The sequence below is a fragment of the Sardina pilchardus genome, chromosome 22 (genome assembly GCF_963854185.1).
Source record: "Sardina pilchardus chromosome 22, fSarPil1.1, whole genome shotgun sequence".
Taxonomy (NCBI): domain Eukaryota; kingdom Metazoa; phylum Chordata; class Actinopteri; order Clupeiformes; family Clupeidae; genus Sardina; species Sardina pilchardus.
Genome location: NC_085015.1, coordinates 3,672,789 through 3,686,117, shown reverse-complemented (window position 1 = coordinate 3,686,117; position 13,329 = coordinate 3,672,789). Strand labels below are relative to the sequence as shown.

At 42.5% G+C, this 13,329-nt stretch overlaps 2 protein-coding genes across 2 annotated transcripts; both read right to left on the bottom strand.

Annotated features, from left to right (window-relative positions):
• Nucleotides 1–218: 218 nt before the first annotated feature.
• On the bottom strand, nucleotides 219–2,088 carry LOC134069771 (NACHT, LRR and PYD domains-containing protein 1 homolog). Its single transcript, XM_062525842.1, has 3 exons — nucleotides 1,190–2,088; nucleotides 635–721; nucleotides 219–539 (listed from the first exon to the last, which is right to left on the bottom strand). Exons 1-3 carry the CDS (start codon nucleotides 1,851–1,853, stop codon nucleotides 478–480), a joined length of 813 nt encoding a protein of 270 aa, XP_062381826.1. The 5' UTR covers nucleotides 1,854–2,088; the 3' UTR covers nucleotides 219–477.
• Nucleotides 2,089–3,935: 1,847 nt separating this feature from the next.
• On the bottom strand, nucleotides 3,936–7,662 carry LOC134070512 (ribonuclease inhibitor-like). Its single transcript, XM_062526896.1, has 3 exons — nucleotides 7,405–7,662; nucleotides 4,875–5,046; nucleotides 3,936–4,061 (listed from the first exon to the last, which is right to left on the bottom strand). Exons 1-3 carry the CDS (start codon nucleotides 7,578–7,580, stop codon nucleotides 3,936–3,938), a joined length of 474 nt encoding a protein of 157 aa, XP_062382880.1. The 5' UTR covers nucleotides 7,581–7,662.
• Nucleotides 7,663–13,329: the final 5,667 nt, after the last annotated feature.

Genomic DNA, 13,329 nt, shown 5'->3' with positions numbered 1-13,329 from the left:
CGCTGCCCTCTCCGCTGTTCTCCTGATCTGACTGACTGTGCTGGGTGTTCTCCCATAGAGAGACTTCGGTAAAGTTAGACAGAGAAATTCATAGACATGAATGCAGGTAGACTCACGCATGACATAGGCTACCACATAGCGTTAGGGAAACACTGATTTAATTCATGTAACATTAGAGCACATGGAGCAACAACAGAATTTATAACAGAGGTGTTTATTTATGTCATGTGGAAATATCCCAGCTACCCAGAGGCAAAGGAGAAGAACACAGTGAAGACAGGAGGACGATGTAGAATGTCATCGTGCCATTAAACCAGAGATATAAAGATTTAGAGCACACTACAGCCACCATAAGGGGTACAGTAAATACAAATTCTTTTTGTGTTTTTGTGTTGTTGCTTTGCGCTCACTATTGAGATTTTAAATGACACAGATGATAGAATAACTCCTCTGTCAAGTTTAATAACTAAAATAGAATCAACTAACACTACAGCCACCATAAAGGTTCCACTTTCCAAAGTGAAGGGGGGTGGGAACACCTGATAAAAAAAGAAACACAACAAAAGAATTTTAGTCTTACAACAAAAAATAAATCGGCATGCAACTGTAACCCTGAGTCAATTGACGTCCTCACCGTGAATATGAGTTGTGATGTTAACGTCTCTCTGGACCTGGTTATGAGCCACTGAAGGAGACACCACAGTCTGACCACTGGTCTGATCTGAAGGATGACGGTTACAAAGATCAGTTATTAGACACAAACATTATCACCAGTCTTATAGATACAAACACCATCACCAGTCCAGTCTATTACAAACACCATCACCAGTCTATTACAGACACACAAACACCATCACCATTGTACTACAGACACAAACACCATCACCAGTCTGTTACAGACACAAACACAATCATCAGCGTACTACAGACACAAACACCATCATCATTGTACTACAGACACAAACATCATCACCAGTCTATTACAGACACAAACACCATCACCAGTCTATTACAGACACAAACACCATCACCAGTCTATTACAGACACAAACACAATCATCATTGTACTACAGACACAAACATCATCATCACCTGTGTACTACATACACAAACACCATCAACCATACTTAATTGTGTGTGTGTGTGTGTGTGTGTGTGTGTGCGTGTGTGCGTGCGTGCATGTATGTACCTGTGTCAGTCTCCTGGCTGCTGCCCTGTGCTGTGCTCCTGCTGGGCTGGCAGTAGTCACGTCTGCGGATCTTGGATCTCCAGATGGGCTCTGTGTGCTGAGAGCTGATGACCTCCATATCAAACTCCTCCTCTGGCTGCTTCATGTACACCTCACAGAAGTTACGAGTGGAGAGCGGCCACAGGTTCATCTTCTCAGGGAGGATCTCGGACAAACATAATGTCCTCACAGCAACACTGTCCTTCAGCCAGAGCGGGCCCACAGCGCCTGGTTTGTCGACCCACACCCCCCTCCTCTCCTCCTTCTGGTGGATGGCCCGGATGTGAGCTGGGTCGTTTGGCACCAGGTAGGTGTGGAGAACCAGGGGAGCGGTGCAGGTGCAGAAGAGCAGCAGCTCACAGTGGACTTTTGGAGAAATCAGATCCCTCAGGGAATACACCACCCCAAACAGAGAGAAGGAGGGGTGGACAAGCCTGGCATGGTGTCTGGTCAGCTCACACACCTCCACACACACTCCACTCTCCCGCCCATGCAGGACCCTCACAGCATCACGCACAGATGCCTCTGAACCCCCCAAACAGAGGAAATGTGGCAAATGGATATCCTCCAGCTCTCCTGGCCTGAGCTTGATGTCCATCAGAGGGCCAGCAGGTCCTAACTGCATGTGGGCCAGCTCTTCAGCAAAGACATGCCAGTTCACGAAGCGGTACTGCAGGGTGACTGGACCAGCACACGTCCAGCGCAGACCAGACACTGAGCACTCATAGCGCCCTGCAGGAGAACTCAGGCTGTAGGTGGAGACACTCTCCTCTGGAGACTTCAGGTTTCACCAGGACCCAGTGGCTGGAGTCTAGAACTTCAGCACAGGATTCACAGCTCCTCTGTGGGGCATCGTTGTGGTGATCCTCCCTTTAAGTCACACACACACACACACACACACACACACACACACACAGACACATAGTTTGAACACAGAAATAGCAGCATAATGAGAGGTTCAAACATGGTCAGGTCAAGGTGTTTGGAGATATTTCATCTGAATATGAGTCACTGAGCAGGTGAACATACAGAAGGAAGCAGGTCCCAGAACGTGTGTGTGTGTGTGTGTGTGTGTGTGTGTGTGTGTGTCCTTCCTTAGTGCTGCAGAACTGATGGAAGTAGCCACATGCATCTTCAACCTCCCACTGTCTACAAACACACCCTGTTTTTTTTTTGTTTTTGTTTTTCAATATTTGGGTTTTATGCCTTCAATTGAGACAGGAAGTGAACAGGAGAGAGAGATGTGTTGAAATGACCCGGGACACGTGGACCTGAATATGGTATGGACACTGTAACCAGTTGCACCCCAGCAAACCCCCAGTCCCATCCTTTTTAAAATCCACCACCATCACACCTGCACCAGAGAGGGGCGGCCTCATGCCTGAATGACTACAGGCCAGTGGCCCTCACGCCAGTGCTGATGAAGTGATTTGAGGGCCTTATCAACACACACATCCTGAACATCGTTCCAGCAACCCTGGATCCAGTGCAGTTTGTGTACAGGTCAACCAGATCCACACAGGATGCCATCTCACTTGCATCCAATTCTGATTGAATATAATCCCTACTAACTGCACTGTAGAGCATGTGCTATGTGCAGAGATGTATAGTAACAAAGTAGAACTACTTAAGTACTCTACTTAAGTACTGAAATGCAGTATCTGTACTTTACTGGAGTATTATTTTTTTCTCCTACTTCTACTTTTACTTCACTACTAACTGCACTGCAGAGCATGTGCTATGAGCCTGCTGCATGGCTGTGTGGTTTGGCAACAGCCCAGCACAAGAGAGGAAGGCACTGCAGAGGGTGCTGAGGCTGCACAGCACAAGAGAGGAAGCACTGCACAGGGTGCTGAGGCTGCACAGCACAAGAGAGGAAGCACTGCAGAGGGTGCTGAGGCTGCACAGCACAAGAGAGGAAGCACTGCAGAGGGTGCTGAGGCTGCACAGCACAAGAGAGGAAGCACTGCAGAGGGTGCTGAGGCTGCACAGCACAAGAGAGGAAGCACTGCACAGGGTGCTGAGGCTGCACAGCACAAGAGAGGAAGGCACTGCAGAGGGTGCTGAGGCTGCACAGCAGGTCATGGGGTACGGAGTGTGGCATATACAGTACCAAAAGAGGCTCCTTAAATGGGCTGAGAATGGCACCAGTGATCCCACCCATCCCACCCACTAGTTATTCATCCTCATGAAGTCTGGTGCGTGTGGTACTGGAGTGTGGCTGCCAGGACATCTAGACTCAGAGACAGCGTATTCTCTCAGCCTGTGAGACAACATGGACAGCAGCTACTACTGTGCCATCTGAACCAGAGCAAGCGCCCACTGAACTGCTACTGCCAGTCAGACACTCCTACACAAAGTTACTCTTACTCTGCAGTGTACCTACATACATTACACTTCTCACATATCACATGATATTTGTATTGCTAGCTTTGTTTTATACAGAGTATTACTAGACTTTGTCTTACACATTCATTATTGAGTATTTATGTCTTATTCCTGTATAAGCTCCCAACACACACACACACACACACACACAGAAAATGAGGTCAGAAGGCAGTGTTTGAGTGTGTGTGTGTGTGTGTGTGTGTGAACCACTGCGCTGGACATAGCACTCGTCAAGTATCACATAAATTATATTTCTTTACTGATCTCCATTTTGAAATGGGAGAGTCACAGACAGTGTGTGTGCCATTGTCCACCAGACTCACGTGTGAGTGTCCAGAGAGAGCAGCTGTGCTCCTGGGTCCTGCTGGACTTTGTCTCTGAGGTGCAGCTCTGCAGCATCTGAGTGGGAGCTGCTAGCAGAGGCTGCTGCTGCTGCTGGACTCTCCTTCAGGAAGGTACGACCTAAACCCACTCTAGAAGACAAATGATTACTCATGTGTTAACATTCATATTAGTCTCTACAGTTTACACACTACAACACACACACACACACACACACACACAGACACATCTCAATGACACACACACAGATCTGTTGTTGTGTTTTCAGACTCACTTTATTGCCTCCAGTTTGCAGTGGGGATTCTTGAGGAGCTCTGAGAGATGCTGAACTCCTGCATCATTAAGCTTATTGGTACTCAGGTTCAGCTCCTTCAAACTGCAGGAGTTTGATCTGGCAGCTGACGCTATCACAGCACAGCTCTTCTCTGTGAGGGAACACCTAAACAGCCTGGAGAAACAAAACACATGATGACATATCTGATTATTACACTCACCTAATGTACCTCTGACCATTAAAAAACCCCACAAACACTCTTCTGAACTCCAATAACTCACAACTGGGTTTCCCCCACACACAAATATCCAGTATACAACATACAGTATATTACACTCACAAACTGTACATCTACCTAAACAACAACACACACACACACACACACACACACACACACACACACACACACACACACCCTCATCATCATTCACTTATCACAGGCAGGCACTGACAAACAATCATACACACACACACACCCCCCATACTTTAACAACCACACACTGCCAAACACACATACTGTACACACAGACATACACATCCTTGTGCACTCCTCCCCCCTCACACACACACACACACACACACACACACACTCATCACTGGACACAGTGACACACAGATCTGTTGTTGTGTGTTCAAACTCACAAGTTTCTCCAGTTTGCAGTGGGGATTCTTGAGGAGCTCTGAGAGATGCTGAACTCCTGCATCATGAAGCTTATTGTCACTCAGGTTCAGCTCCTTCAAACTGCAGGAGTTTGATCTGGCAGCTGACGCTATCACAGCACAGCTCTTCTCTGTGAGGGAACACTTACTCAGCCTGGAGAAACAGAACACAGGATGACATTTCTGATTATTACACTCACATACTGTATCTCTAACTATACACATATGCCAAGAAGCTGTACACACAGACACACAGACACAGACACACACACACACACACACACACACACACACACACATACACACACACACACACACACACACACACACACACACACACAAACACACACACACACACACACACACACACACACACACACACACACACAATAAGTGCTACACACAGACACACACACACACACACACACACACACACACACACACACACACACCAATAAGTTCTACACATACTCTCTCACACACACACACACACACACACACACACACACACAAATTTTAAAGGTGACCTAGAATGGAAATCATTTTTTTTCTTGGTTTTCATGAATTATGAGAGGTTGTGCATAAACAAAGAGCTATCATGAACATGAGGCATGGTTGTGCCCTCCTTCATATGGAAATCTTGAACTTAGAAATAGTCACTAAAAAATGCTTGCTTGTGATGTCAGACCTCGCAAAGCCATTGAAGTTCAATTGGGGTTGCCAAAGAGTGCGCCATTTAGTCAAACAGACCATTTCATTACCCAGCCTAAATATATGGTTTTACAGTTTTTTTCAATTGCTTACACACAATTTTTCAAACCGAGTTCTTTTTAACAAAATTTAAGCACAGGTATCCAAGCGCCACACTCAGTTTGCATAATTCCTAGATTCTTTGCAAAATGAAACACTTCAGTCAAAACAAACACACTTCAGTCAAAACATACACACTTCAGTCAAAACATACACATATTTGTAAAAATGCTATTACAGTTTTTTACGATTGTTTACACACTAAAATATTTTTTTTCACACAATTAGCAAAATTTTACTCCAATGAGCAAAACACCTCCACAGATTTGCACAACATTACACACAATGTCTGCTTCACCCTTTTTGCAAAACATTACACACAGTGATTTGTAAAACTCTACACACATTTCCACACCTTAGACACAGATAAGGATTGTGAGGTTACTTCCTTGTCATTACAAAGCCCTGGATTGCCAATGACTACACTAATGAACGAATTGGATAATCACATCCACCAGGTGTGTAAGCACACATGTGCAAAACGCAGCACTCAGGTGTGCTATACAGTCTTGTTGCTTTTGCAGTAGTTGCTCTTCAGAGTCAAAGTGTATGTACTTTATGCAGTAGTTTTTGTTTGTATACAGATTTTATTTGTTCAATTGATTTCATTGTTGGTTGATTACTGTAACTGATTATGGTTAGAAATACTGTAAGTATTGAAAGAAATACTTGAAATATTCAGTCTACAGCAGTCTTCAGTGTTGTACAGTGCAAGTGCAAGTTTATAGACCTATTTATGTACACTTTCCCTATGTCGAACTAATCATGAAGAATGTTGTGGGTTTGTCACTATTTTTTGGACATCTAAATGATCCCTTACATAACAATGTCTGGGCAAAAATCTAGCACATGCTATTTCCTCATTTTTCTTTTTACAAATGCGTTTTGCATTTATCACTGCAGTGTGAAACTGGCTGCAATAGTGTCTGATCATTGAGGACTGTGTTTGTTAAATGACGACTAACAGCATTTTTACAAATATGTGTATATGTTTTGACTGAAGTGTGTATGTTTTGACTGAAGTGTGTATGTTTTGACTGAAGTGTGTTTGTTTTGACTGAAGTGTTTCATTTTGCAAAGAATCTTGGAATTATGCAAACTGAGTGTGGCGCTTGGATACCTGTGCTTAAATTTTGTTTAAAAGAACTCGGTTTGAAAAATTGTGTGTAAGCAATTGAAAAAAACGGTAGTTGTCATTTAACAAACACAGTCATTGGCAATCCGGGGCTTTGTAATGACAAGGAAGTAACCTCACAATCCTTATCTGTGTCTAAGGTGTGGAAATGTGTGTAGAGTTTTACAAATCACTGTGTGTAATGTTTTGCAAAAAGGGTGAAGCAGACATTGTGTGTAATGTTGTGCAAATCTGTGGAGGTGTTTTGCTCCTTGGAGTAAAATTTAGCTAATTGTGTGAAAAAAGATATTTTTGTGTGTAAACAATCGTAAAAAACTGTAATTAGTCTTGTAAAAATGCAATCGAGTTTATTTTTTTAAATCAAAGTTGAATATATACTATTTTAACATCAGAGAACACAGTGCAATACTCAATTCATCCATTCTATAGGACCTTTAAAGGCCAATGGAACTTTATCAGGATGCATAGTATCCTGGATCCATGACATAACTGGCCTTTAAAAATTAAACTGGCCCTGATTACAGGGTGTCCTGCACACACAATGTCCCAGATTTCAGGTTAACTTACTGTGCTGATGATACCACTGGAACCAGCCTCTGAAGAACTTCATCTGGACTGAGGAGTTCAGTCTGATCGGTCTCTCGTGTCTTTATGTACTTCTGCAGGTCAAACTCATCCAGCTGCTCCTCTGGAATCCTCTGGCGCATAGCGGTTACTACGGTGGACAGCTGTTTAAAAGTCATTTTCTCCTAAATGCAATAGTTTCTATGGTGGAATTGCATATCAGCCATTAGAGTGCTCTCTGCTGCCCCCAACCATTGAGGTGTATTCAGTGGTTAGTTGTTGTAACTACACGTGAGCCTCCGCTAAATCAAAGATGGATGACAGACAGCCACACCTGTTGACTACTTCGGGAATATCCTGTCAATCCTCCTATTACAGGAGAACCCAAGAGGTAAAAAAATATGATGATATGCAGGAATATCTAAGGAACAATGTTACTCTATATTTTTTGAAAAAAATATTTCAAATAAGCTGGAAATTGCGATTAACCATGTGTCCAATAGAGTGGACATCATGCATTACTGACCATATTTTTCACACAGGTCATGTGGTTGATTCATCTCTTATAATGACTATTTTGGTTGCAATTCAGTGCATTTTGGGTATATTTATGTTAGTTTATACATTGTATGCATATTGTATGCATATTATTCATAATTTATGCATAATTGTGTATTTTTATGCATAATAGTTGTAGTTTGTGTTTCTATAAAATATTATTTTATCATATTTTTAGACCACAAGTGCAGCAAATAATAGGTAAGACCCCTCTGACTCCAGTGATGATCAGTATAGTGATGAAAATGATGATGAGTGGCTGCCAGAGAACAATAAAGGCATGGACGATGAGGATGATGAATGAGATGCAGAGATTTAGGATGCAAAGAGTTAATAGGATTGATGAACTGATGATTGATGAGCATAAAATGAGGTTAATTTGAGAAAAACTCAGTTTGTTTCATTTTTACATTAGGTTTTCACTTTTATGTTTGAGGTCCGAGGTGCATGTAGTCCACTGTAGTGGACATGTTTGTAACTTCCTGAAAAACTCATATTTTTACATTTTTTAATATTTGTTTTTTTCATGTCCTAAGCAGAGTAAAAACACATTACAAACAATTTTGACCCAGGCTTTCATAATTCATGCATCAACGTAAATGTCCTAGTTCTCCACTCTCCTGGTACGAGCATGACTACAGACAGAGTTCCTGAGCTCCTGTTAATCACTTCCACTACAGCATGGTGGTTCAGCTCATTCAGACAGTAGAACAGGTTGATCATTCTGTCTGAATTACTTTGATTTCTGATCTTCTGTTTGATACGCTGGACTGCTGTTTGCTCATAGCTCTGTGGTTGACTTCTTGTCTGTGGCAGTAGGTGCATTAAGAGATTCTGACTGGACTTCAGTGACAGGCCCAAAAGGAAGCGGAGGAAAAGGTCCAGGTGTCCATTCTTACTCTGTAAGGCCAGGTCCACTGCTGTCTTGTGTAGGTCATGCAATGTCACAGCTCTGAACAGAGCAGAGAGCTGAGTGGCTTTCTGTTGGTCAGACATGCTTCCATCTCTGTTTCTGAAGCAGAGGAACACATATAAAGCTGCAAGAAACTCTTGAATGCTCAGATGCACAAAACACCTTGCCCTGGTACAGCCCAGACTCCTCTCTGAAGATCTGAGTACACACTCCTGAGTACACTGATGCTTCTGTGACATCAACGCGAAAACAGAGGCACTTTTGTGTCGCAGCATAGCCAACCCTGGCCTTGAGAGCACACGCGCCCATCGATACCAAAGTCGCCCCCCTGATTCCCTCCATAAATAACAAACCCAAAGTATTATGCTCAATGAGAGTCCTATTATGCTCAATGAGACTCCTCCAAAACGATGTTCATTTAAACTATTGTACATTGTCCAGTTTCTGTGCTTCCAAGGTGTGTGTGAGTGTGTGTATGTGTGTGTGTTAGTCTGTAGAGGTGTTGTTTAACAGTCCATCTTATATCCAAAGTGTGTGTGTGTGTGTGTGTGTGTGTGTGTGTGTGTGTGTGTGTGTGTGTGTGTGTGCGTGTGTGTCTGTTGGTGTTGGTGTGAGGTGTTGTTTTTGTCCCAACCAGGTGGGATGAATGAAACAAAATGCACATTCGACTTCTCCTTAAATAGGCTAACTCTTGAACAGTTTCGTTCAGAGCTGTAAATGCAACTGTATTTGACAGAGGACCGATGTAGGATGCTGGTGACAAAATAATGCCTTTCAGTGTTTTATGATGTCTCGCCTACCCTCCAACCCGACACACAATACCCCCCCACACACACACACACAGGGGCGAATGAAACAAAATGCACGTTCGACTTCTCCTTAAATAGGCTAACTCTTGAACAGTTTCATTCAGAGCTGTAAATGCAACTGTATTTGACAGATGACAGATGTAGGTTCGTTTCTAGTGACAAAATGTCACAATCAGTAAATCCTAAATATGTACTGCTTCGGTAAACATATTTACAGCAGTTATTACCATTTTATTTTACCCAAGTTATTTGCATTGTTGTTGTATGGTAAGTAATGCACAGTAATTGTCTAGAAATTACACATCAATTATTTGTAATATGTGGTTTAAAAAAAATATTTCCATTAAATTGCACACATATTACCATAACATTACCCACGTATTACCGATCTGTAATGTAGTGTAGTGTTACCACAATATCAATTCAATTAAACATAACGCAAATAGACAATGAGTATGGGAGATTAGTAAATAAAACAATGCCATTCAATCAATCATATAATAACATTAACTATGGCGTGTTAAGCAATATTAAAATAACGTCAATTTAATCTAATCAAATCCTGTTCCAAACTATTAATTTTACTGCCGCTGAAATGAGGCGCTGCTCTCTCCGCTGGTTCTCCTGCATCTGTGCTGGGTGACCTCCCATAGAGAGACTTCGGTGAAGTTAGAGAGAAATGCATAGACATGAATGGGCATATAGTCGTATAAGGTGTCCGACCGTCCGGGTATTAAATGTCCGGCGTCCAGCGCAGCTGCGAGTTCATTTGCCCTCCTCGTTGGGGTTGCGCTCGACCCGAAGAGAGCCGCTCTAATCTTTGCTGCGACGCAGTACAGCCGACCGTTTCTCAAGCTATGGACGCGGAGACTGAGTCAAAATAATAATGATAAATATTCCCGGTGCTTCTGTTACTTGTCCGACAGTGTGCTGCGCAATAGATGAAGGAACCGCGAACCAGCAGGGAAAAAAACCCGAATATTTCCACAATCAAGAGAAAATGCATGCTAATTTTAGCCTGACTCTCGCCAGACCCTTGTAGTTCCGCCATGCTCCACCAGAGGCGTTTCGCTGAGCTCCACACAAGGGTCTGGGCTCAAGGGCAATCCAAACTCCTTCCAGGGAGCAAAAAATGATGAACCAATCAGGAGCGCCGAAGCGAGTGTTCGATTCAAACACAATGGCTGCACGCAGCGAGGAGTCTTGTGCTGACATTGATTCTGCTATTTCAACCGTTTTGTCGAATTTATCGAGTATTCATTCTTTAAAAGATGAACAGAGAATGGTTTTGAAGACTGATTTATTGCTGGCAAGGATGTTTTCACTCTCCTTCCGACCGGGTTTGGCAAGAGCTTGAAGTAGCCTAGCACGTCATTCAAGATAACGGACAAGAGGTTTATCAAATCACATGCAAGGATGTTTTACAAGGCCCCGCATTCAGAAATACATCTCCTATCGAGAAGTAGATCCTTGTGTGAAGCTCAGCGAACTACAAGGATTGATAGATAGATAGATAGATAGATACTTTATTGATCCCCGAGGGGAAATTCAAGAAACGATCTGGCGAGAGTCAGGTTATGCTAATTTGCCATCACACAGAAAGCATGAAATGAACCGGTTATGTTAAATGTCCATTCGTGGTGGGAATAACGTGCATTTCACCATTACATTCGTTCCTTTCATTCTTCAAATCTGCGCTAGGGAAACTGACACCACTCGACAACGTTCACCCTGGAGGAGCTGGCCCTAGACCTGTCTCCTGAGCTGCTGCTGAGTGAAGGTGGAGTTTCAGGAGACCAAACTGAAGAGCAGGAGACTGAGGACATTCACTTTCATTTACAGATGGACTGCCATAGACATATATACAACATATATACAGTGCCCTCCAAAAGTATTGGAACACATGCTTAAAGTTAAATATAAAATCATCTTTTGGAAATTGATCTTAATGCCTTAAATGAAACAATGAGGAACTATTCAACCTTTAAGGACATAAATTTTCGTTGTGAATGAATAATGTATTGTAAATAAATAAATGTTTTCCTTAAAATACAGGGGTCATAAATAGAACGCCCATGTTAAATTCCCATAGAGGATTTTTATTTTTATTTTTAAAAGCTAGTTATTTCATGGATCCAGGACACTATGCACCCTGATAAAGTCCTCTTGGCCTTTGGAATTAAAATGACCCCACATGAACACTATACCCTTCACCATACTAAGAGTTTGGCATGCCTTATGGCAGTTATTAGCTGTTAGCTAATTAGCTGGTTTGAATTACATTGAGCTCAATGAGAATGAAACTAACAATGGAATCAAAATAACCCCACATCAAAACTATACCCTTCACCATACCAAGAGATTGGCATGGTTTTATTTTATGCATTTACTTTAGTGTTCCAATACTTTTGGAGGACACTGTAAATATGTATGAACACAGATATAATACATGGAGAATAAAGACCAGTTGGGATATTTACTCCATATATAAGTGAAAGCACATCTGGAGACATTATTACCACCATCACATCACACAGTGAACGCCAGCACATCTGTAGAACATGCAGTAGGAGCTACATGTAGAGTTCACATCTGCAGAACATGCAGTAGGAGCTACATGTAGAGTTCACATCTGCAGAACATGCAGTAGGAGCTACATGTAGAGTTCACATCTGCAGTGAAGGAACGACGGCACCAGAGCTACATGTAGAGTTCACATCTGCAGAACATGCAGTAGGAGCTGCATGTAGAGTTCACATCTGCAGAACATGCAGTAGGAGCTACGTGTAGAGTTCACATCTGCAGTGAAGGAACGACGGCACCAGAGCTGCATGTAGAGTTCACATCTGCAGTGAAGGAACGACGGTACCAGAGCTACATAGAGCCACATAGAGTGACCTCATCTCTCTCTCATAAAACAAGGTAACTGAATGATAAAATAGTAAAATGTTCATAGTATGATTTAAAAAATAATTCTTCCACAATGCCATCTTTAGGCACATGGCTCGTTTTCATTCCTGAATTCTTTAAGCATGTGCAGCAAAATGAGTTTTGAGTAAAAAGAAACTTTAATATTAAAAAATACCATTCCCATCTAGGTTATAATACAGTACAAAAGTAATTAAGAGTCATTACATGAGAAAACCAGGCAGAGGTGGGAAGAAGGGGGTCGGCCAAATCGGCTCATACTTTGTATATGTGATAAGTATGTGGAACTATGAACAGCCATATACTTAAAACCCTCCAGCTCTTTTTTGTTATGGAGTTCTGGGACCCCTCTCAGAGACCCTCAAAAATCCAACAATTCATGGCTGAAAATGACTGAAATTGCCATTTCTACCCTGATTATCCTGATAAAGATATGAACATAAGCTTTATATTTCCATAGAGCCTAGGAAGCATAGTTTTAAAGACCAAAAGGTGCACCGAGGGGTTATCTACACCACTGAAAGCAGAATGTCCCCCCCTCTAAATTTCGGTCATTTTTAAGAAGCATCATCTCGTATTCGCAGTGGCTTTGGTGGATGGTTTTACTGTTGCTGGAGAAAGGAACATCTACTGATTCAAAAACAATTGTCGTCTAATTGGGCCACACATAATGTGTACCGTGCCAGGAGGGTCTTTAGCAGAATTTGTCGTGTTTTGGCC

Excerpts from the sequence above, each read along its gene's own strand:
- LOC134069771 (XM_062525842.1), bottom strand. The coding sequence starts at position 1,853 with ATGCAGTTAGGACCTGCTGGCCCTCTGATGGACATCAAGCTCAGGCCA. Across the intron at positions 722-1,189 it reads CAGCCAGGAGACTGACACAG|ATCAGACCAGTGGTCAGACT; the intron begins GTACATACATGC and ends GTCATCCTTCAG. Across the intron at positions 540-634 it reads CATCACAACTCATATTCACG|GTGTTCCCACCCCCCTTCAC; the intron begins GTGAGGACGTCA and ends TTTTTTTATCAG.
- LOC134070512 (XM_062526896.1), bottom strand. The coding sequence starts at position 7,580 with ATGACTTTTAAACAGCTGTCCACCGTAGTAACCGCTATGCGCCAGAGG. Across the intron at positions 5,047-7,404 it reads CCAGTGGTATCATCAGCACA|GCTGAGTAAGTGTTCCCTCA; the intron begins GTAAGTTAACCT and ends CTGTTTCTCCAG. Across the intron at positions 4,062-4,874 it reads ACTGCAAACTGGAGAAACTT|GAGAGTCCAGCAGCAGCAGC; the intron begins GTGAGTTTGAAC and ends ACCTTCCTGAAG.